Raw genomic sequence first — 21727 nt, forward strand, 5'->3', positions numbered from 1 at the left:
CTGGAATGCACAGCTTGTGCAGTGGGAAGCATCTCCCGCAGCTCCAAGGCAGAGGAGGTGGATGCTTCGTGAGCAAGTCACTGTGCTCAGAGACAGGCTGGCTCCCATTGTGCTGTGAACCGTGGCAGGAGGTTCTGCAGCTAAATAGGTTGGGTGGGGAGCCCCAAACCGATAGTTTTCTTTGTGTGTTTTGAAACCATGTGTGATATGGCAGAGAAAAGCCTGCTGGGAGCTGCGTGCCAGAAGGAAATCTGCAGTTTGTCTTTGGTTTTGGCAGTAAAAGGCTGATGGGGTCTTCTGCATGGCTGCAAAGACAGCTGAGTCAGAGTTATGCATTTTGTATGTGTTAATATATTTTCTCATTGGTGTGCTGCCATGAGCTGACAGTGACTGCACTCTGCAGACTTTTTTTTTGCAGGATCCGCCTGATTCCCTTTTGTCGTCCCTTTTCCTGCATGGTGCACTGCTCAGAGGTTGCTTTCCCAATAAACCGAAGCTCACCCTTTTCCCTTGGCACGCCCAAATAAGCAGAGTTAACCATCTAGAAATGGATATACGGGCTGCGGCTACCTGTGCTTAGAGGAACCATGCAGGTCAGCAAAGAAGCAATACCATGGTAACGCTTTGTATCTCTTCTGTTGTGTTTTTCAATCTGGATTGCAATGCAGGCACCAAACCTCTTCAATCCAGATGTGGTTCTCAATCAGCTCCGGTACTCAGGGATGCTGGAGACAGTGAAAGTTCGGCGAGCAGGTTTCCCTATCCGGCGCCTTTTCCAGGACTTTCTCAGCAGGTAATTGCTGGCATTGTATCACAAGTGGTAACAGCGCCAAGGTATATGACTTCATATGTTTGTTCCCTTTGCCGTTACTGATATGGATCATTTGTGTGATGTTTTTCTAACCAGGCCCCTATAGACCATTCACTAGATGCTTATGGAGACTGCTAGCCTTTAGGGTAAAAGTAAGGATGTTCAGGTTGTGTGTAACTTTGCCACAGGTTTGGTGCTGTGATGCTGTGAGAACCAGCTGTTCACAGTATGTGAAGAGGCAGTATCAAGCCTAAGGCCTTTAATCTGGCAGGCTGGAGCAAATGTTAATGGCAATATTGTTGATGGTTAATACTGGAGACAGTAAGTTTTACTTTTGGTTGTTTGTTTTGGTTGTTTGCACCCTAAGGGTTTCTTGAAGTTTAAGTCTGGAAGAGACTATTGAGCGTTGTTTCCTTTGTGTTTTGGAACATGAAAGATGACCCTTATACCAAACAACATAACTTCTGCATGATAAAAGCATGTGCTTTAGGAGTATAGTTGTTCTTTATTGAAAAATGCCGTTGAGTTGGTCTTTCATTACTGGGATTGCAGCTATTACTGCCAGTGTAGTAGGAACAGAAAAATGGATAGAGGGATGGAGGTTTCAGGATTGGAAGGGAGACCTCCAAATGAAGAAATGAAGTTCCAGCTGGGATCTGCCTCCCAGAGGGAAAAGGGCTGAGGGGAAAAGGATCATAGGAATCATGTAAATAGATAGGGTGGAGGTGAGAGGGATAGTGTCACGCATGGTCTCATGAGATTTTGTTTGCTTTCTAGGTACAAGATGCTTGTGAAGATACCAAGCTTCTCAGACAACAGCAAGGCTGTGTGTGCAGGCTTTCTTCAGGCCTATGACAGCACCAAGAAAGACTGGCAGTTGGGTAAAACCAAGGTACTTCATCAGTTATCTTTCATGTGACGGGGAAGGACCTGTGGGATTCGCTCTGAGGGTTTTTTCAAGTTTTGAGACAGCTTCATAAAAAGGTGTGAGCCTTGGGAGGCACGTTGCTGGGAGTGGGGAGCTACCTCTAATGCAACTCTATGTATATTCCAGTAATTTATTGGAAGAATGGGCCAAGATAGGTGGTATCCAGTGCAGACAGCATGATAAGCAGTAGGTATATGGTGGTTCACTTTCCAAGGCTTTTCTTTGTGTGACTGCAGTAATCTTCCAGAAAGAAACATTTCTCATTTTGGTGTATTTCTGGCCTGTGATTCAAGTGGTTTCCATCTTTGATTTGGGAATCTGTTCTCTCCTCACTGGTCTCTGCAAACCAGGAACCATTTCAGTCGTTCATGTCCCCAGATAACCCGTGCGGCTTGGGTAGCTGCCATTCTCCCAGGACTTGAGTGTTAAAGCCTGTGTGGCATGTGTGTGTATGTGCTGCAGAGCTGCTTTGCTCAAGGAAAGGAGTTGCTAGAGCTGGTAAACAGGGAACTTGAACTTTCTTCCTAGTATGACAAGGGATAGAATATAGCTCAATGCAGGAAAGCACCCTGTGGTTTTGCTTTTTTTCCCAGAGGATTTTGAGTAAGGGTGAAGTGAAGCTCCCAGCTAAGGGTGTGTGGTGGAGGTTATCATTCTGGAGAGAAAGTCCCCTGTGTGCTCTCGGTGCCTCTTTGCAGCTCCAGGTGCAGCTCTTGTACCCAGGTGAGATCCACCCTTAGTATGGAGTTGGGAATAGTGCTGCAAAGAGGTGTGACAGGCCAGTGGGGACGCAACCTAGGAAGGAGTATGAGAAGTGAGTGAAGAACACGGCTTCTAGAAGGGAGAATACTTCCTGCAGAATGAATGGAAGGATAATTATATCCCTTGCAATTGTTTGGAGGAGGAAGGAAAGGACTCTGTGAATTAGTACAGGGGATTGTGAAGCTTGGGAAAGGAAGTGGGGGAGGAAGGGCAGGATGATCTTTGTGTTTTTCATTAAGAATAGAGCAGCTGCTGTGCTGGCAATTGTCAAATTAATGTTTATGAAAGCTATTAATGCAGGTTCAATCCGGTGGCATGGCAGAGGTGAGGGCTGGGATGCAGACATGATGATGGAAGGCCTTGTGCTGATGTACCCTCATCTCCACTGGGGTTGTGTTGGGCTCCTGTGTCCCTTTCCTCTTTGCTCAGGAGCACTGTGCTGGAAAACTTGCCCAGTGTGTGATGTAAGCAGATAGCAGTAGCCTGTAGCTTTGTCTAATTGTTCATTCCTCAGAAGAAAGTGGTTTCTTGTTTTCAGAAAGTGCCTATGAATTATGACAAAGAAACGGCCACCTTACAGCTATTCCCACAAAGCATCCAAAACATTTCTGGATTCAAATTCACTTCACTCCCATTATCTGCAGGAGACTGAGGAAACACCCTCAACATGCCATTAGCTTATAGACAGGCACTGTATTTATGCCACGTGTTGTTTGAGATGTACCCTTCCATCTATGAACATATACAGAAAACTCTGCGGGATTAGGGTTGGGTCTTGAACTCTGCATGCTTCAAAGTTGTTTTTCCCCCTCCTTACTGGCACGAAGAAGTCTGTTTGCTAGCAAAATACTGCCAGACTTGAGTATTTTTGCAATTTGATGAAGATAATGGACTGAGACAATGTTTTGCTGGCTGCCTTCTTGAAATGGGTGACTGCTGCTCTGTTCTGGAATGTAATTGAAAGAGCAATCTCTGCCTCAAAGAAGTCTTTAAAAGATCATTGAGTTGACAGAGGGAGTGGATGTACAACTTGCAGGGAAGGGTGCCAGCTTCATGGTTGGCAGTACCCTGATAATGAACCTTCTTTTAAGGCTACCCGTGGTTACTTAGTCATTACCAAGCAGCTCATTTCTTGGGGCCATCTTAACAGAAGTGGCTCCTCTGGGTAAGAGCTGAACTCAGGGTGATAACTCAGGGAGAGATTTCAGTATGTGGTGGGTGTGGCTGAGAAGGAGAATGAGCCTAAATAGGGGATGGGGCCAAAAGCAAGGATGGAGAAGAAAGGGTTGTAGTTCATGGGGTAGTGTAGTTGTGCAGAGTGGTGAGTTCAGCTCCCAGCCCATGCTCATGGCTGTGCTTTGCAAGTGGGGCAGCACTGCCCTCCTGCAGCCTGCCCTGCTGCTGGTCCTGGCAAGGACTGAACCCATATTACTGTGTCCATATGGCGGTGGTGCTGTGCCTGCAGCCTGTGAGGACCAACTGTAGCCAACTTTAATCTAGGCTAACGCTGCTGACAGCCCTGTGCTAAGGCTGCAGACCTTTTCAACAGGCAAAGCGCGTATTTCGGCAACTTGCACCGACCTCCTGCAAGTCAGCTGATTTAAAGTAGCTCAGATATGTCAGGCTGCTTCCTGCAAGCAAGCCCTTATCTTGCTTTGTCTCTAAGATAGTGCTCCATCCCTCGTGCAAGCATTTAGCGCTGAGCAGAGGTTCGAAACAGAGGTAGTGGAAGATGCCAGAGAGAGCCCAGTGGAAAGCCAAGTGCAGCCGCTGACATTTGGAGAGCTCTCCCGCGGGGCTCAGGTCCCGCAGTGCACGATGCAGAGCAGGACTTCAGCCAGGAGCCTCTCCCCGCTGCTGCTGGGGCTGAGCGGGGGGAACGGGGTATGCTTCGCTTCACCCCTCGAAGGGCCCTTCGGCTCTCCTGATGCTGCTAGGACCGCTGCCGAGTTCCGGAGCCTGGAAATCGCAGCCTTCCTGGAAACGCGGTGGGGTTCCTTTGCAAAGCGCTCCCCCGCGGCAGCAGGTTGCTGCGGTGCGACGCTCGGGGACAGCTGTCAGTCGGGAAAGGGTTAAGGCCAGGCGCACAGACGGGCTCTCCTCCTCCCTTCTCTCCCTCCTTCCTCCGCTCCCTTTCAAGTCTTGACCGCAGAGGGCGGGAGGCGGGGGCTGGCCGCGGGGCCGAGCTCCGACGCCGCCAAACTTTGCGCGGTGCCGCGAGCGAGGGCGGCCGGGCCGGGGCGGCGGCTGCGGGCAGCCCGAGGCGCTGCGCTCCAGCGGCCGGGACCTCCCGGATCCTCCGGGACTGACTTCTTTCCTCTCTTTGTGTTTCTCGAAACTCCTCCCCGCGGCGTCAGGTTTTCCTGAAGGAAGCTCTCGAGCAGAAGCTGGAGAAGGATCGGGAAGAGGAGTTGAGGAAAGCTGCCGTAGTCATCCGGGCCCACGTCTTGGGCTACATGGCAAGGTCAGTGCCGCGGGCTGCCCCGCAGTCCCTCTGCTTATGAGCTCGATCCCCCGCAGCCCTTTTCCCCTCGCCGGCCGGGGACATCTCCTGCTTCCTCCTCTTGAATCCGCGCCCTCCCTCCACGCCGCTCCTGCAGGATCCCGGTGCCTGCTGCTTGCCCCGGTACCACCTTCCCAGCCTTCGGGCTCTCCTGCCCCACCTGCACGTGGGTTCCTTCCTTTTCCTTATGCTGTCAGCTCTGGTTCCTGTTCTTCCTGCAAACTGCTCACAGTCTTTCTCTGTCTGCTTGCCTCGTGATCTCCCTCTCCTTTTAATGAACTCTTCAGCACTGGGCTTTGGCCAGCTTTGCACCAGCGCTCTCCTCTTGCTGCTTCCCTTTGCACCTGACCAGCGAGGGCTGGGGGAACCAACTGTGGTGGACAGCCCCTCCTCTGCCCCCAAAGCCAGCCAGCAGCTGACTCCCTAATGGCTGTGGTATGCACGCTTAATCCCAGCAAGATGCACTTTCCTGGTGGGTCTCAGCCCCTACACCTGTCAGTCAGGGCTGCGGGGAGGTGGGATCCTGGGCTGTGCAGCTCTTGCAGAAGTGCTACCATAGAGCCCCAGGTGGCTCATTCAGTACTGAGAAATGCATGTGAGGAGTTGTGCCCTGCCTTGCTAATGTGGGGGCTTCTATTCATTTATTTATTTCCCCTTAGGAAGATGACTGAGCTAGTTCTATTGTTTTTATGGGAGATTGTAAGTTTTCAGCATCGAGGCCTCTGCTCTGCTTTACTTTGTGCCTAGCATTTAGACAGAGGGGCTGGGATTAGCACAGAAATTGATTTTTCTGGGAAACATTGCTGCAGGCACACAGGATTATTGCTTTGCTGAGTTCCTTGGCAGGTGGCTGCTGCCCAGCAGGGCTGTGACAGAGGCAGCGGTGCTCCTCTTGGCTGCAGGTCCTGTGGTCAGCAGCCCGCATGGAGCTGGATTCATCTCCCATGTGTTGTTCCTCCACAATTCTAGAGTAAGCTGTGTTCCCCAGCTTGGGCTGCAGGTTGAATTTGTGTGAGTTGGCAAGGGGATACGGGGAAGGCAGAACAAGGGAAATGAAATTGGTGGTTTGCGTGCAGCAGCTCAGGCTGAAGGGTGTCTGTTGTGGTCTTGAGGGCTGAAGGGGGACTTCAGTGTGCCAAACCCTGCCCAGCTCCAGGCAGATCTGCCTGCTTGTCTGCCAGAGCTGCCTGAAGCTGGGCAGGGTTTGGCACACAAAGAAGAAATGCCAGCAGATGCGTTTTGTAGAAATCAGAGTGCCCTTTCTGATGCTGCCTTGGCAGAGGGTGCTGGTGCAGCTGTTTGCGCCCCATGTGTGGGGCACAGGGAAGACAGAGGGACTGGAGCTGAGGGACTGCAGCTCGGGAGCATTCCATCTGCAACTTCCCAACTCTCATTGCCTCTTCCCTTTCCTCTGTTTTTCTCTGTGCTTCCTCCCTTTGACTTGGTACTTATGGAAAAAGTGTGACCTCTGGGCACTGCTTCCATTAACATACCTCCCTTGATTTTCTTGATCTATCTGACATGCAGGGAGGTGGCAAGCTGACAACATGGGTCCCTGTTGCCATTTGAAGAAGGTTTGATTGCCAGGAAGGGGATTCTGAGGTGTGCCTTCCCCTCAGGGGGTTGCAGAAGGTCTGTGGGAAGGATATGTGAGAATACTGTGCTATTTTCTAGCATGCTTTCGAGGACTATTAAGACAGTACAGGATTACTGTATCATACTGGCCAGAGCTTCCATGTAACACGTTTTTCCTCTGTGAATTCCAGTTCAGAGTTAAGGAGATTATGATTTAAATAGTACTGACGATCATTTCCCTCAGCAAGATATGACAGTGTCTGAATATCTTCAGTTGCTTTAAAAAAAACATGGTGGCTTATTTCTAGCCTGAATAGACTTCAGTTTCAGGTCAATTAAATCTTGTTACATCCCTTGTCAAATAAATAGAAATGCTGCCCAAATGTGTTTCTCCTCTGGGTGCTTTGCTGGGATTAAGTCATTCTGTAACCTTCTGTTTCCAAGTGGAACAAGCTCCTGAAATCTCTCAGTAAGCCAGAAATTCTGGGTTCAGTCCTGCTTTGTCAGAAATCACTGCAGGGTCTTACATTGTTCTTGAAACAGAGCTGCTAACGCTGAACACAGGATAAAAGCAGTAGCACTGTTCCCTTTAGCACAGCATTTCTGCCTGCAAGTATACAAATCCCAGTCTCATTTTTCTTGAGCGCTGTGTTGGGAGTTGGCATCCAGCTGGCAATCCATGTGACCCCTAAATCCTTTTTTGACTTGCTGCTTCCTAACGTAGTCTCGCATCAGGTGTGTTTGGCTTTTGATTCCTCTATATGTGACCTTATGGTTTGCTCTTATGGACTGTTGAATGTTTGCTTGGATTTAGCTTACAAATGGGTCTGGATTCCTGTGTGTTGGTAACCCTTTTGTTATTTGCCTGGGTTCCACATTGTGTACAAACTTCCACCAGGGCCTGTCTTTTTCAGGTCTGCGGTGAAAGCAGTCAGTAATGCAGAGGCATCACTCAAGTACAAAACTACAGAGTAATGATTATTTTATTTTGGGTCCTACCGTGGACCTAGCTCCTCAGAAGGTCTTCACACAAGTAGGTACCCATAGAAGCCCACCAGTGGTGGGCTAGAACACTAAGGAAAATGCAAGTTGCAGGCAAAAGAATCTGAGGAACAACTTGTTTTTATTCCTGAGCAGTGCTGTTCCAAGTTCATTTATCCACAGATGTGATAAGATCAATCGTACTCTAGGGCATAAGAAACGCGGAGTGTGCATTGCTTCGTGTCACGTTAAGTGTCTGGTTCTGTTTTAGGAAGAAGTACCGAAAGGTGCTAGTCAGTGTTGTCACAATCCAAAAGAACTACCGAGCCTACTTCTGGAAGAAGAGCCTCCTGCGGCTGAAGGCCTCTGCCATCATCCTGCAGAAGCACTGGCGTGGGCACCTGGCTCGCAGCCTCTACCGACACCTGCAGCAGCAGGAGCTCCGGCGGCAGCAGGAAGCAGAGGAGAGGAGGAGGCGAGAGAAGGAAGAACAGATCAGAAGAGAGGAAGAAGAAAGACAATGGCAAGAAGAGGAGGAGTGTAGGAGGAAGCGAGAGGAGGAAGAGGTGAAAGAAAGGTACAAATGGTCTTTCACACTCGTAATGCCCTGGTACTGGAGATACTGGGGTGCTGCAGTGGGTCTGGGGCAATAGGTTTTACTGATCAGGCCATTCCTGCTGCTGTGTACCTCTCTTCAGGGATGCAGATGTGTCAGGAGGAGAAAGGAAAAGCTGGTATGACAAGCAGGCAGTCTGAGCAGGGACAGTTTATCTGTTGAGAATCTTGCACCTCTTGCAACATTTCCTATTCAGTCTTTAGTTACCTACATCTATCCCAACAGGGTGTCTTCTGACAATCTTGTGTTTTAAGAAGCACAATGATGCCATTACATGATGATTAGATGCATTTGAAAAAGTAAATTCTGTATAATTTTGAGTAGTTCATGAATAATTTGTTATATACTATGGTATTTTGTTATATGCTTGGTTTGAGGCTGGATCTTGGCAGTCTGAAACGTGCAACAAGCATCATGAAACACCAGGGTCAGAAGTGTGGCAGAAAGTGAAGGTATTACTTAGGATTTCACAGGTGGCAGCGGTGTGATATATCTGCTGGGACAGAGCATGGAGTCGGTGACACCAACAACGAGCAGTTCGGTTAAGGAATTTGTTGGATATCACTGACAGCTCCATTTAATCATTGTGTCAGTTTTCAGCAGCAGCCTCATCACAACACAAAACCGTATGAGTGGCAGTACCTGGTTTACAGGGATCAAATGCCACAGACATGCTCTCAGGTTTGAAGTCCTCTTCCTGCTGCACAGAGCTGCTCCCTACCTGGTTTTAGATGAAAGGATTTCTTCTGTATTTCTGCCCTTGCCTTCTAGCTTTCAGCCCATAATAGATGTGTTGAGCCAGCATCATTACGAAGAAATGGCACTGTTCCTAGGAATTGGGAAAGCTTCTTGCTTTGCTTTCATTTCCTACTTGGTCTCAAACGGCTTCATTCAGTGAGTAGCTGAGAAAGGTACTAGGGGACAAAGTAGGGAAATCCTGAACTTCCATTTGACCTGAAAAATGAGGTGGGAGCCCATGGAAATCACTAATTGGCTAATCTGGCCAAACTGGCAAATTTGTCTGAGAACAAAAAAAGCCACCAGTAACAGAAACAACAAGAAGAAATACGACCAACCAAAAAAGAGCAAGTCGAGCAAGATACACATGTGGGGAGAGAATCAGAAAGATCAGGATGCAAACTGACATATAACCAACTGAAAGGTGATATGAATGGTTATTGTGCATGCACTGTTAGTAGAAGGAAGACAAGGAGCAATTTGGGATAATGTTCAACAGGAAGAACAAATTAGGATGTTTAGGAAGGAAAGCACTTGATGCTATTTTTGTCTTCCTAAAAGGCTTAGCTGCTGTACAATTAGCACAGATGTACAATTAGCAGGGAAAAGAGGTTAGAGAATGCTCATATAATACAGGTCACCAAATCCAGATGACTTCTTTGTAGAAATAATACTTGGAAACTTTGAGAAATACTGGCTGGGGCAGTTTGAATCAGTAGCTTCTCTTCTCCTGCTTTGGAGTTTCCTTAAAACTGGGAAATTCTAAACGTGATGACTTCCTCTTAATATGGAGAAGAGGGAGAACCAGGGGGTTGTGGAGCAGTCAGCTTTACCTCAATTTCAGGGGTATACTGAAACAAATAATGAAAGAAGTTGTTCTAAGTGCTTGATACAGGAGGTAAGAGCCAACATGGGCATGTGAAGAGCAAACAGCATTGTTATGTTTTGTTCTGTAGTAGTTTGATGTATATTATAGGTAGGGAAAAGCCCCAGAGGGTAGTAGGTACGTATCTTGACTTCAGGAAGGGCTGTGACACTGTGGCAGCACTCATAAGATGCCACAGGGAAGGTGGTTTAGTAGGTGAAAAAAGAGTAGGGTTTGTATTTTACCTGCACAGCATTATTGCATTTTAATTAGTAAAGAGTGGTAGTTATTTGTTAGGAGGCAACTATTGAATGGGATTCTTCCAGGGCATGCGTTGAATATGGTCTTACTACAATGTTTCCAAAATAAGTTGGATGAGGAAATAGGAGTATCTTTGTTACACTTGTAGATACAATTGTCAACAAACAGGGTTGTTTCTGTAAGGTGTGGGGTGATTGCTCTGTTCTGTTTGGCCCTGGAAAGGATTCGGTGCGAGTGCTGTCCCTAACTGCAGCTGTCACAGTTTGGGAAGAATATGGATCACCTGGAGATGGATGGAAAGCAGCAAAAAAAAGCAGAGTTCCAAAGTATGCAAGGGGCAGTTGAAGGAACTGGTGTGTAGACTGTTGGTGGTGTTTCCAGTGTGCTTTGTGCTGCTTCTTGCACACTCACATTGTTTCAGGCTACTGTTTAATTCCTGACTACTCCTAGAGATTTTCAGTTGGAACCATCTGGATCCCACTTCTGTCAGCTTTCATCTGTGAATATTTCCTAGTTTATTTGTGTGTGTGAGAGAGAGTGCAAGGGCAGAAACTCTTGTGGCTTGCAGCTGCAGTGTAGAATTTAGCTGGTAAAGACTGTAGGGCCTGGGAAGTAGATACTGTTGACTTTCTGTTCTGCATGAGCCTGGATTACAGATTTGCAGGTGACCACTGCCAGTGTGAATGTAGCTGCACGGGGTTGCTGGCAGGCAGCCTGCCTTTGGCTGCATCCCGTCCCTACTCTGTTTGCATGACCCTGGCACTGGTTGTGCTTCTAGTTCAGCTGCCTGTATCATGATTGCTCTGGAAAATCTGGTCATGGGGAGAGCTTTTGCTCTTTGATCTGGATGGAGACGCAGCAGCGTGGGATAGTTTTTTCCTCTACTCCATGTTTACTAACAAAGTGACTTACAGCCTTTACTAGTGAGCTAGGTTTTGCTTGCTGCTGAGAAGTTCTGGGAGCTGGAGCACAGATCTTCAGAACAACAGCTTCCCAGCTTAGCTCCGTAACCAAGTACAGATGTTTAGTAGTTTTCTTCTGGATTTAACGTAGTAAATACTGAATGAAGTATGAGTTCAGCTCTGGGGTTGCCATGATTCTGTTTCATTTGAAAGCAGAGTTTCCAAAAACCTATCAGTTGTTTGCAAAGCTTCATTTAATATCCGTGGCTGTGTAGTGTGTCCCGTGATGTTCGGAGGATTCAGTTGACATTTATCATGAATCTAACTGATCTGCTGCTGTTTCCAGAGTCCTTCCAGTGTTTCAACTAATCCAGTTTCCTGACTGATCTGCATGTTAACTGTGTGGAGACAATCTGTTGTATCCACAAAGGTCATGCCAACCACAGAGAACTGGATTTATACTAAATTGTAAAAGCTGTTAAATGGGTCTTACAGTGGGTGCTTTACTTTAACCCTTATCCATGGAGAGATGATGTGTCCGTGTAATTCTAAAAGTCTTCCCCAGGAGAACTGAAGCTGTCTGACTGTCATGTCCTGTGTTTATCTTCTTTCCTTCTTCAGAGAAAAGGAACAGCTGAATTCCCTGCTCCAGGTGGCTCCGGTAAGTTTAGCATTTATTCTTTAGATACAGCTTCTGTGAGTGTCTGTGAAGGGTCCAGTATTGCCTACGCTTTGCCTAGAGCTCATATCTTTATTGTGGCAGTGCTGCTTATGGAATGGGCTTTGTTCATTCAAAACCCACAGGTGCTGGGCTTTGGCAGAGGTGCATAGAGGTAACAAGGTGTGTTGGGTGTTTTTTTTTCTTTCTAGGCTCATGTACCAGCTTGCATAATTCCTATTTGAAATTTTCAGTGTTGTACATGCAGCATCCCTTTTTATCTGTAATGCTTGGGCTTGTTACATGACCTTGTGCTGTGCTCTGCTGTGACACAATCTGCTTTTCTGGATTGTTGCCTGTAACAGCCAAAATAAGAGTGCAGACGGCTGCTACTGTGGCTAAAATAAACTCCTGGTAACTAATCTAATTGTTGGTACTCGATACATCAAAGAGCAGACCACCTACCCTGAGGTGTGTGAAAACAGCTGTGTATCTTCTTACTCCTCTTCCCAAACCATTTGTTCCTGAGTTTCAGGCTGGCTCTGCTCAGGGGAGGTGATGGATTAGAGAATAAAAGTTTATTTGTCCACAAGTAAGAGTCAAGTAGAGAACAAGCAACAGAGCAATCATAAAGAAAATATGGATTGTGGCTTAATGGGACAATGCGTGGTCTGCCTTGCTGTCTTCCTATTGGGAAGTATATTAAAACCTTTTGGAGTTGGTTGTTGGTTTTTTTTGTTTGTTTTTTGTTTTTGTTTTTTCCTCTCTCCTGTGTCTGTTTTCAATATCCTCAGTTGAAGAGAGAGTAGCTTCATTTTATTGCTAAACCTTGGTAAAAGCTACTAGTATATTCTGCCTTCCAGAATTTCCTCAGTTATTTCAGAGTGTAGGATAGAAGATGATGGGGATGCCAAGAGTCCCAAGAAATCAAGGGTAGAGTTTGGGTGGGGTTGGAGCGGGCACAGTGCTCTTTCATTGCAAATATCCCTTCCAGCCCCAAACCCTGATGGTGAGACCCCAAACCAAGTAAACAACAAAATCTCTAAATCTTTTCATGATGTATTTTAGAAATGTTCAATTCTTTGGCCTATTATTCTTATGTATATTTGTATATAGTTCATAGAATCACAAGGTTGGAAAGGACCTACAAGATCATCTAGTTCAATTGTCTTCCCATTACCGTTGCTACCACAATTTTTTTCTATTTATATATGTGTTTGAGACAGAGCTCAAAAAAAGGGGGGATGCTTCTAATGAAGTTTTAGACAGCAGTAACTTTAGCAGCTGGCAGAGAGGCTCTTCTAAAAAATTCACTGATCCTAGTGAGCTACAGAAAGGAGATAGGCTGCTGGTAGAAAGGAGGTACCTGAAGATCAGTAGTTCTGCTTTTAGCTTTTACACCATGGATGGATTGCAGGTGCCTGTCAGAAAAGGAAAGGATGCCTCGTGTCATCTTTTTGCATATGGGAAGGACAAGGCAAGCACAGGAAATGGGAGAAATGAAAGATCCTGGCAAGGAATGCACATAGGTTAAAGAAGCCGCTTTAACACTATTGTAAATTCTTTAAGGTGGAAACAGTAAAGACCGAAGAAGTAGATATTCCACTGCAAGAAGAAGAGAGACGTCAGATGGAGGAGATCTTAAGGCTGGAGAAGGAGATTGAGAAGTTGCAACAACAGAAGGAGGATCACATGTCTATCATCTGTGAAAACACCAGGAATGAAATCAACCGGCAGCGGGAGGAAGAGATCCAGAGGCTAGAAAAGGAGGCATCTAGGGTTGCCCAGGAGTTCTTGGAGCTGCTAGATTTTGGCAATCTGGATGAGAGCGTACAGAACTTGGAGCGCTCGCTGTCAAGTGAGGGGACACTTAACATTGACTGCAGCCTCGTTGCACCGCTGGCAGAAGAAGAGGTAGATGAGGGTTTTCATGCTGACGATGAAGTACGGCCAACTTCCAGTTTGGTGGTTGTCACTCAGAAGGGCATGAAGAACAGTGATAACTGCCTGGAGGGAGATGTGGGCACAAGACTTTCACATCTCCAAAGGGAAGTGGGAGAGGCTGCCCCTGCTCCAGCACAACCCATGGAAAGGACCAGTAGCCCCAGGGAGCGGAGTGCCCTCTCTGACCCAGCAGAAAGCAGTTGCAGCACTGTCTCAGATACGCTGAGGAGTAACAGTGGAGAAGTGGGAGAGACAATTTACAGTTCCCCTCAAGATATAGAGTCTGACTATGACCATGATGAGTTAGATGGCTGCGGGGATGCAGGCAGTGCCTCAGCTGAACCTCTGAATGGTGAGGAAAGTCTGAGGCACTCCCATGGCACCAGCCTGGACTCCAACCGGGGCAGCCTGGACTCGGTAAGAATCTCCTTCCGTTCATTTTTCTGGACATCAGCATATGACCTTGTTGATATTTATAACATCCTTGCTTGCTTACTAATGCCTGCTTGCTGCAGATATACTTGCTAATATGTAACTCTCTTATGTCAGCAATTAATTTGGGGGAAAAATGGGGGGAGAGAGGCTGAAGGCGAGAAGGCTTGTGACTGTCCAGTGTCACTGATACACAAGTGAGGACATGTGTACCTAGGCTAGTTTAGATTGCTTGCATCACTGGATATCAGCATAAGATTAAAAGCAGGCAATTAACATCTTGGAGATACATGTCCTGCCTCAGAGATCCTACAGAGTTAGTCAGAGTTGTTGGTGGGCAGTCACAAGAAGAAATGGGAAAGGCTGAGGTTTGGTTTATTCCCATCACTTAAAGAAAGTCTGTTAGTGTTCAGAGTCAAGGGATTCTTTTCAGCTGTTTTCCAACCTGGGTCATTCTGTGATTCTGTGATCTGTGTGTGCACAAACTGAGCTGTTGTAAGAACAGAAGGATTACTGTGCAGATCAACACGGGTCTCAGTGAACACAAAGGCCATGGAAGCTTTCTGTTCCTAAAGCTGGGCTGTTTGCCTTGCACTGGAAGCAAGATCCCACACTAAGATCCCATCTTAGATCCAACACTGGGCGCTGGACTTTCTGAGTGCCTCCAGGCTATGGATGCTTAAGGGTGTCACAGCAAACTCACAATAAACCAGGATGTCAGATGAGCCCACAAATGATTGTAAAGAGTTCAGGTATGAAGCCAATATCAGCCATAAAAATCCTTCAGATGTGATGTCTCTGAAAGCAGGGACTTGAATGACAAAACATCTTTTAGAAAATTACTTATTAAGACATTCAGTTTTCTTCATTTGTTTTTCATCTGCAGTGGCAGATTTTGACTTCTCTTGAAAAATTGCATGTTTTTTTTTCCTTCTTGCATTTCTCTAATGTCAGCTGCCAGCCGTCTGAATTTGTTATGATGTGATCTGCTTGAATAAAGGTACCTTCTCTGTGGGCAGGTACTCATGGATCACTGTCAAGTAGTCTTTCAAGCCATGAATCATCCTGTCATGGTGCTCATCACAGCTTCACCTGGTTTCTACCATTCTTTTAAAGTTTAAATAGAATTGGAGGATTTTTGTCTTGCTCCTCAATGAGAAAGACCAGTGAAAAATCCAGTTGCACTGTGTCATGGCATGAGCCACAGGGAGAGGTAACTGCAACTGGCTTAGGGTCTCATCAGCAGCTGCTGATCCAGAAGTACCTGCTTTTTGAAGCGTAATGGCAACAGGGAAAATGAATACATGAAAAGGAATGAGACAAAGAGGAGGGCAAAGGGGTTGAAGAAGGGGAATGAAAAATAAAAAGAAGTAATGTACATTTGGTGAAGGAAAAAGGACTGAAGAGCTGTTTTCATTCCTATTAAATCAATGCAGCTCATCGTAGAAAGTTGTATTTAAGGCAAGGACAAAGCAAAATCTGGGATTCTGCATGTGAATGTGGCTGAGGGCAATTAGTTGGAGAACAAGGACAAGTAAACACTGTATTATTATCTCAGTAATTTCAATCTTTGTTATTTAGGATTCAGTTATTCTGGAAAAATAGAAGAAAAAAACCTCAGAAACCTCCTAGCAGGGCATTTCTGTGCCAGGAGTGGGTCAGTGCTCTGTCCTGTCCAGCATGCTGACCTGTCTGCCAAAAAAATCTTCCAAAATGAAAAATTCTCTCTTAATCCCATTAAACTAGATTTTGGACTGTGGGCAATGCCATGAAATAGGAAGTTTTGCTCCTTCAGGTAACCGGAGTTTTCTAACTGTGTTCACTGCTGAATGTCTCTCCCTTTCTGCTATGAAAATTCCATGTTCTCTGGAGACTCTTGCTTAAGGCATTAATGGGTAAGCTGTCAAGCTTTAGTTTTACTGTGTTCTTTTTATAAAGAGAGTGTGTGTTTTGCACCCTTCTGATCATGTGATTCCACAGTCTTGTTGCTTTGCTCCAGTCCTCCTGTGACTGGGAGGATCTGAGTAGAATGGATTCTGCTTTTCTTTTTAGTTTTTGGACAGTGAAGAGGAAGTGGATGTTTACATAGATACAGATGAAGAGTTTTGTAATGGACGTGTCACCATCTTCAATGGCTCAGGACCACCCTATTTTCACAGCTATCTCTACATGAAGGGTAAGCAGCTTCAGCCAAAACCATAAAGAACTGGATTAGGAAACCTGCTTCCTTCTTTTATTTTTTTATTCACAGCCATTGTCTTCCTTTGCAAATAGTACATATAGCTAGGAGGTGTGTATCATGGATTAGGCTGAATATCTTTGGCTCTGAGGTGGGCCACTTGGTGTGACTCATTCTGAACTACAGGACTGAAGACCATATAAAAATATTGGGTAGTGCATGTATTTTGTGTGTGTCTCACAAATTCTGTATTCCCTCTGTCTGAATTTCAGCATACTCTTCATCCTCTCCCTCAGCTCCTTTGTTGACAGTGAAACTGCAGTGGCACTTAAGCACTTGTGATGCAAGGACCAAGAGGGGAAGTGGCTGCCATTGCACATCTGATGAGATCTTGTTCCCTTGCTTCGCAGGAGGTCTCATGAACCCATGGAGACGGCGCTGGTGTGTTCTGAAGAATGAGGCCTTCATGTGGTTCCGCACCAAGCAGGAGGCGCTGAAGTCGGGCTGGCTCTATAAAAAGGGGGGAGGCATGTCGACACTTTCACGACGCAACTGGAAACGTCGCTGGTTTGTGCTTCGGGAATCCAAGCTGATGTACTTTGAGAATGATAGCGAGGAAAAGCTGAAGGGGACAATTGATATCAGAAAGGCAAAGTGAGTGAGGAATGAATCCTTTTGATCCCTAGTATTTGCTGTCTAAATTGAAAGCTAATGAAGTGTCCAGTGCTGCCATTTCATCACTTTAAAGAAGAACTCCCATAGGGACTGAAGAATCAGAAACATAAGGGAAGGGAAAGACAATTAGGTCTTCTAGTTTTACTCTGTAGGGTGTCTGGAATTATTTGTTAGTCTCTTTCCCAGTCTTGTGTTTCATAATCTGGCAGAAGCTTTTTGAAAACCATGGATGAAGCCAGACCAGGAGGAGCTAATTAAGTACATACCCCATGCAACCTACCCTACCCTGTCTCCATCTGCTTCTTGGCTTCTCAGGCATTTCACAGAGATAGTATGAAGCTCACAGTGTGATCTGTGTTTGGCAGCATATACTGTGCCTTTTCCTGAGCCTTCCATGTTCTTTTTGCCACAGTAGCCAGTTTCCTCAGCTCCTGCTCTCAGAAAGGAGAGACTAGTCACCTTTTAGCTTTGTGACCCTATGAAGTGCCAAGAAGAGCAACACATCCCACTTTGTCAACAGCAATCTATACTGATTTCTGTTATCTCTTCTGTCCAGTCTGTTGCTGGCTTGAAGAAAATTCATTTAACTCCTTATGTTTTACTTTTATAGTAGATTAGTGTAAAAATCTATTTAAGAGGCTCCCAAAAGATATAATGTGACAATAACTGAAACAGTTTATTCCTGTAAAAGATATTCAGCGCGTGGCTCTTGTAATCTGCTGTGTTCCAGGGAGATTGTGGACATTCATGAAAAAGAGAATGCTTTGGACATTGTGACAGAAGACAGAGTTTATCACATTGTGGCAGAATCACCTGAAGATGCCAGGTATAAGAGGGCTCTTTTGTTGGGCTTGTTCATTTGGTTCAGATCTGACCTAGCTGCTCATGGGAGAGCCTGGGAAACACAATCATGGGAGGAAAAAAGGTTGGGTCCTAGGAGTCATCTACTGGGAAGTGCCACCCCTGCTCTGGGGACTGCCAGTCTTAGCTACGAGGAGGTGGTTTAGCCTATCAGTCGCTCAAAGAACTGCCACCTTCTGCACGTGGCCCTGAGCTTGCTGTTTTCAAGGGTTACTTCAGGAGACACACAAAACCTTAACATAAACTGCAACCCCTAATAGCTGATATATTTATTAAATGGAGTCTTGAATCAAACAAAAAGTCTATTCATGTTGCCTGTAAATGATTGCGAGAGCAGCTGGGTTTTATCCAGGAGACAGAGAAAATGCTGCGGCTTATCAGAGTCTGTAGTGTCATCTGATAAAATCTTCCCAGTGCAAAGCAAACAAATGACTCATATCCTTCCTTCTTGGCGGCCAGGCAGTGGGAATCAGTTGTTTGAGGGCAGGTTGGACAACCTGTTTGGGCTATAGAAAGCCAAGTTATGAGGTTACTAAGCCTAGCTCCTTATGTCTTCCGCACCCTTCTTCCACTCTCAGCAAGTCTTTGGCACTGTCAGCCTGGCTAGTGCAACTGTCTCCCTTATCTACTTCCATCTGACTCTGTGACTTATTCAGGTTTGTTATTTTGTTTGGGTGTAGGGGGAGGAAGGGGTGAAGTGTTTGGTCACAAATAAATGAACAGAAGTAGACTGAAGAGCAGCCATACAAATGAGAAACAAGCAAACTCAAGGGGTAGTAGCTGGAGAGAGAGTCATTTCTTAACTCAGAATCTTTACTACTGCAGTAACCATTCCCAGGGATTACAGAATGCCATTACAGAATTGCTGGAACAAGTGACACTCAAATGTGGTCTCTGTGTCACGGCAGCCTCTGTCCTGACGGAGAGGGCACCAACACTTGCAAGGAGCAGATCAGCAGATGTCATTGAGTATCCAGTTTGAGAACCCTCTATGAAGTGTAGACGTTTGCTGATCTCACTGAAAGCTGCAGATAAGAATCTGATTGTTCTGCAGCAGAGATTCAGTCTCCAGATAGGTCTGTAATAAGAAGCCTTTTCACAGACAAATAGCTTCACTCCAAACAAGCTTATAAAAACCTTGTGATTAATAGAGAGACATATGACTTTCAAGTTTATGAGCAGATCAGAGAGTAGTTAAAAAGGCTCCAGTAGTCTGTAGGGCTTGAGTCCCTGAAGATCCCAAGTGACCCTCTCCTTACACAGGCTGTATCCTCTTCTCATTTTGCTGCCATGTGCTGCTCCCTGGCGAGGCTGCTGCCTGCTTGAATAGCAAAATTGGGTTTTGTGGGAGCAGCTGTCAGTGGGTTGGAGAACACACACTGGATTTTCATGGGTAAATAGGAAGGAAGGAAGACATTAGGTTATGGTATGATCAGCCCAAGAGATGTTGTGCAGCATAGTCTTTAGGAAACTGTGAATGAAGCAGTGTTCCCACTGGCTGCTTTCCAGGTTCTTTGATGATATTCCAGACCTATTTTCACTACCCCATCCTAACTTTGTGTCTGTTTTGATTGCCAGCGATTGGTTTAATGTTCTGAGCCGAGTACACAGTGCTACGGCACAGCAGCTGAGGGAAATGCAAGATGAACAGGCCAACCCAAAGAATGCTGTGGTGAGTTACTGTGCAACCAGTCCGTGGGCATGTCCAGAGCCATCTGCATTTAACTATTTTGTGTGTGTTTTTCCAGCATGAGGCAGTGCGGTAGTTCATGAGATATATAAGATAATTGCACAAAGCTGGTAGAATAGAGGGTAAGCAGTGAGGAGCAGGGTGATTGTGGTGGCTATCAACTTGATCACCCGTGGATCTCCTCTTGGTTCACCTCTTGCAAATGAAACGTTTCTGGGTGGGATTGTGGCACTAGGGCTTTTTGTCATGGTTTCTGAGACAGATAAGAGTCAAGAAGAGCAATGTGTCTTACTGGCATTGAGATGTGGAGGCAGAGGTTATTTCATACCTTTGTAGTGCTGTCTAGAAACGTGCAGCTCTTTCCTCCTGTCCTCTGGTGTCCTTGCACACTTTCTCATGCTGTTAGGGAGCAAAGATGACTCACTCATGCCTTTCTCTTACGCTCATTTCTACTCAAGCTATTGGAATTCATAAGGGTGTTTTCAGGTCTAATCTTATTCACCAAGAATGATGCCTGTAACTTAAGATGCAAGCAATTCCTGTTGCCTTTCTCTTTTACTGTACAGGGAACCCTGGATGTTGGGCTTATTGACTCTGTCTGTGCCTCAGACAACCCTGACAGGTAGGTACCACAACCTGACCACCTCTTAGATTGGAAACTCCCTCACTTATTTTTGTGGGTAGGCCTGGATTTTGTTTGTGTTTTGTATTTGTTTAAGCTTGTATAGGTTTGTCTCACAAATAAACTCAGCTGAAGTCCTTAGTGTTCTTCCAAGCTACCCTACTTTCTAGGCGTGAAGGTCACAAGCATGTTATTGTCTTTGAGTGAAAGTTTCTGTACACTCCCATCCAAAAAGTGGGAACAGCATAATCTTCATGCCATTTTGTATCACTTTGCATTAGCATTTGATTATTTTCTCTAGTGTTAACAGTTCAGCCAGAGCCCAGTTTCTCACTGCAGCACTGAAGTAAAATGTTAGCTATTAAGCCATTTACTTCTCTGCCCTGGTTTTGGTGTTCTTGTTTGCTTTCTCACACAGGTTGCGGGGACTTTGTGGCTACTAGTTTAGATGATGTGTATCTTGGTAGCAAACTAAGACTTTTTTTTATTTATTTATTTATTTATTTATTTTTTTTAATCAAGAGCTTTTTGCTAGTATCCAGCCTAGTCTCCTTATAGTTAATTTGATGTGGAATACTGATAGCAAAATTACAAAACCATGACAGTGTCCTACTGAAAAGAAGAAATAAGAGCACGAATAGTAAGCTGAGCAGTCAGAATTTCTTTGTGGATCTGCTGAGGTACACTCTTCTGGAGCGTCTGTGTTTGAATTATGTTAAACAAATTCTGAGGAGAATGCTTATTTTTTGTGATTTTATGCAGCTTATTTTTATCTGCTGCTGCTGGGACCTGCTTTTTCTACTGCATCACTGGTTTTAATAAGAGCAAGCAGAGCAGCTGCACTAGCTCAGCCCAGTGGTACCAGCATGAGCTCAGCCCAAAGTCCTACGCTTATGAAACCAGGGTGCTTTACAGCTGGTCCTTAGCTAGTGAAGGTATTATAGGTTTAGAAAGATGTTTAATTCTACCTGACAGGTCTCTGCATTCATCAGTTTGCAGAGCAGCTGCATAGGAGGAGATGCTTTTAATTTATTTTTTTATGCTTCCCTGTAAGTTTGTATCCATAGACTTTCTGCATTGCCTGCAGAACACTGGAGGATGTGGCTTTGAGTGTGCCATGACGGGAGATATTTGTATGGCTATGGCTGATATTTACTGCGTATTTTTTCTTACAGACCAAACTCTTTTGTGATCATCACAGCAAATAGAGTGATTCATTGCAACAGTGACACCCCAGAGGAGATGCATCACTGGATCTCTCTGCTGCAGAAACCAAAAGGCGAATCTAAGGTGGATGGCCAGGAATTCCTTGTGAGAGGTAATAGGATGCAATCATGCTATATGAAACTCATCTGTCTGTGATCTGAGCAGGAGGTTTGAGTGCAGCTAATCCAAGTGCTTAGCAGTGAGTCAGCTTCAGTGAGTTCAGAAAACTAGAAGTGGAAGAATAAGTATTTATTTGTATGTTTATTTTTCTGGTGTTAGTTCCACAGCCTATTTCAACACACTGTCCAGCAAATGCCAGCAGAGAATAGGAGGGAGCATGGCTGCTTTGGAGCAGCTGGCTTAGACTGACTATAACATGACACTGCAGCTTTTGTTCTCAGAAAACTCTGTTCCTTCTGACACCTGTCATGTTGAGGCAGAGGGAGGGGGAGAGAGCTTTGCGAGACTGCTGCTGTATTCAGCTAAACAAACCAACCTGATTCTGATGGACGCAGTGT

General features: G+C 45.6%; 1 protein-coding gene across 3 annotated transcripts in view; it reads left to right on the forward strand.

Moving 5' to 3' along the window:
* LOC140254740 (unconventional myosin-X-like) overlaps positions 1-21727 on the forward strand; it is a 65013-nt gene that overhangs the window by 30615 nt on the left and 12671 nt on the right. For all 3 annotated transcript variants that reach the window (XR_011904297.1, XM_072341707.1, XM_072341708.1), the window contains exons 20-31: positions 669-793; positions 1589-1703; positions 4859-4965; positions 7832-8137; positions 11564-11603; positions 13170-13961; positions 16029-16152; positions 16566-16809; positions 17561-17656; positions 19270-19363; positions 19948-20003; positions 21179-21321. Coding sequence is in view for 2 of the 3 variants with exons in the window: in XM_072341707.1 (XP_072197808.1) it covers positions 669-793; positions 1589-1703; positions 4859-4965; positions 7832-8137; positions 11564-11603; positions 13170-13961; positions 16029-16152; positions 16566-16809; positions 17561-17656; positions 19270-19363; positions 19948-20003; positions 21179-21321 (2242 nt within the window). In the remaining variant the exon portion in view is untranslated. The remainder of the gene's footprint in view (positions 1-668; positions 794-1588; positions 1704-4858; positions 4966-7831; positions 8138-11563; positions 11604-13169; positions 13962-16028; positions 16153-16565; positions 16810-17560; positions 17657-19269; positions 19364-19947; positions 20004-21178; positions 21322-21727) is intronic.

This window comes from Excalfactoria chinensis, chromosome 7 (genome assembly GCF_039878825.1).
Source record: "Excalfactoria chinensis isolate bCotChi1 chromosome 7, bCotChi1.hap2, whole genome shotgun sequence".
In the NCBI taxonomy this organism is placed as follows: domain Eukaryota; kingdom Metazoa; phylum Chordata; class Aves; order Galliformes; family Phasianidae; genus Excalfactoria; species Excalfactoria chinensis.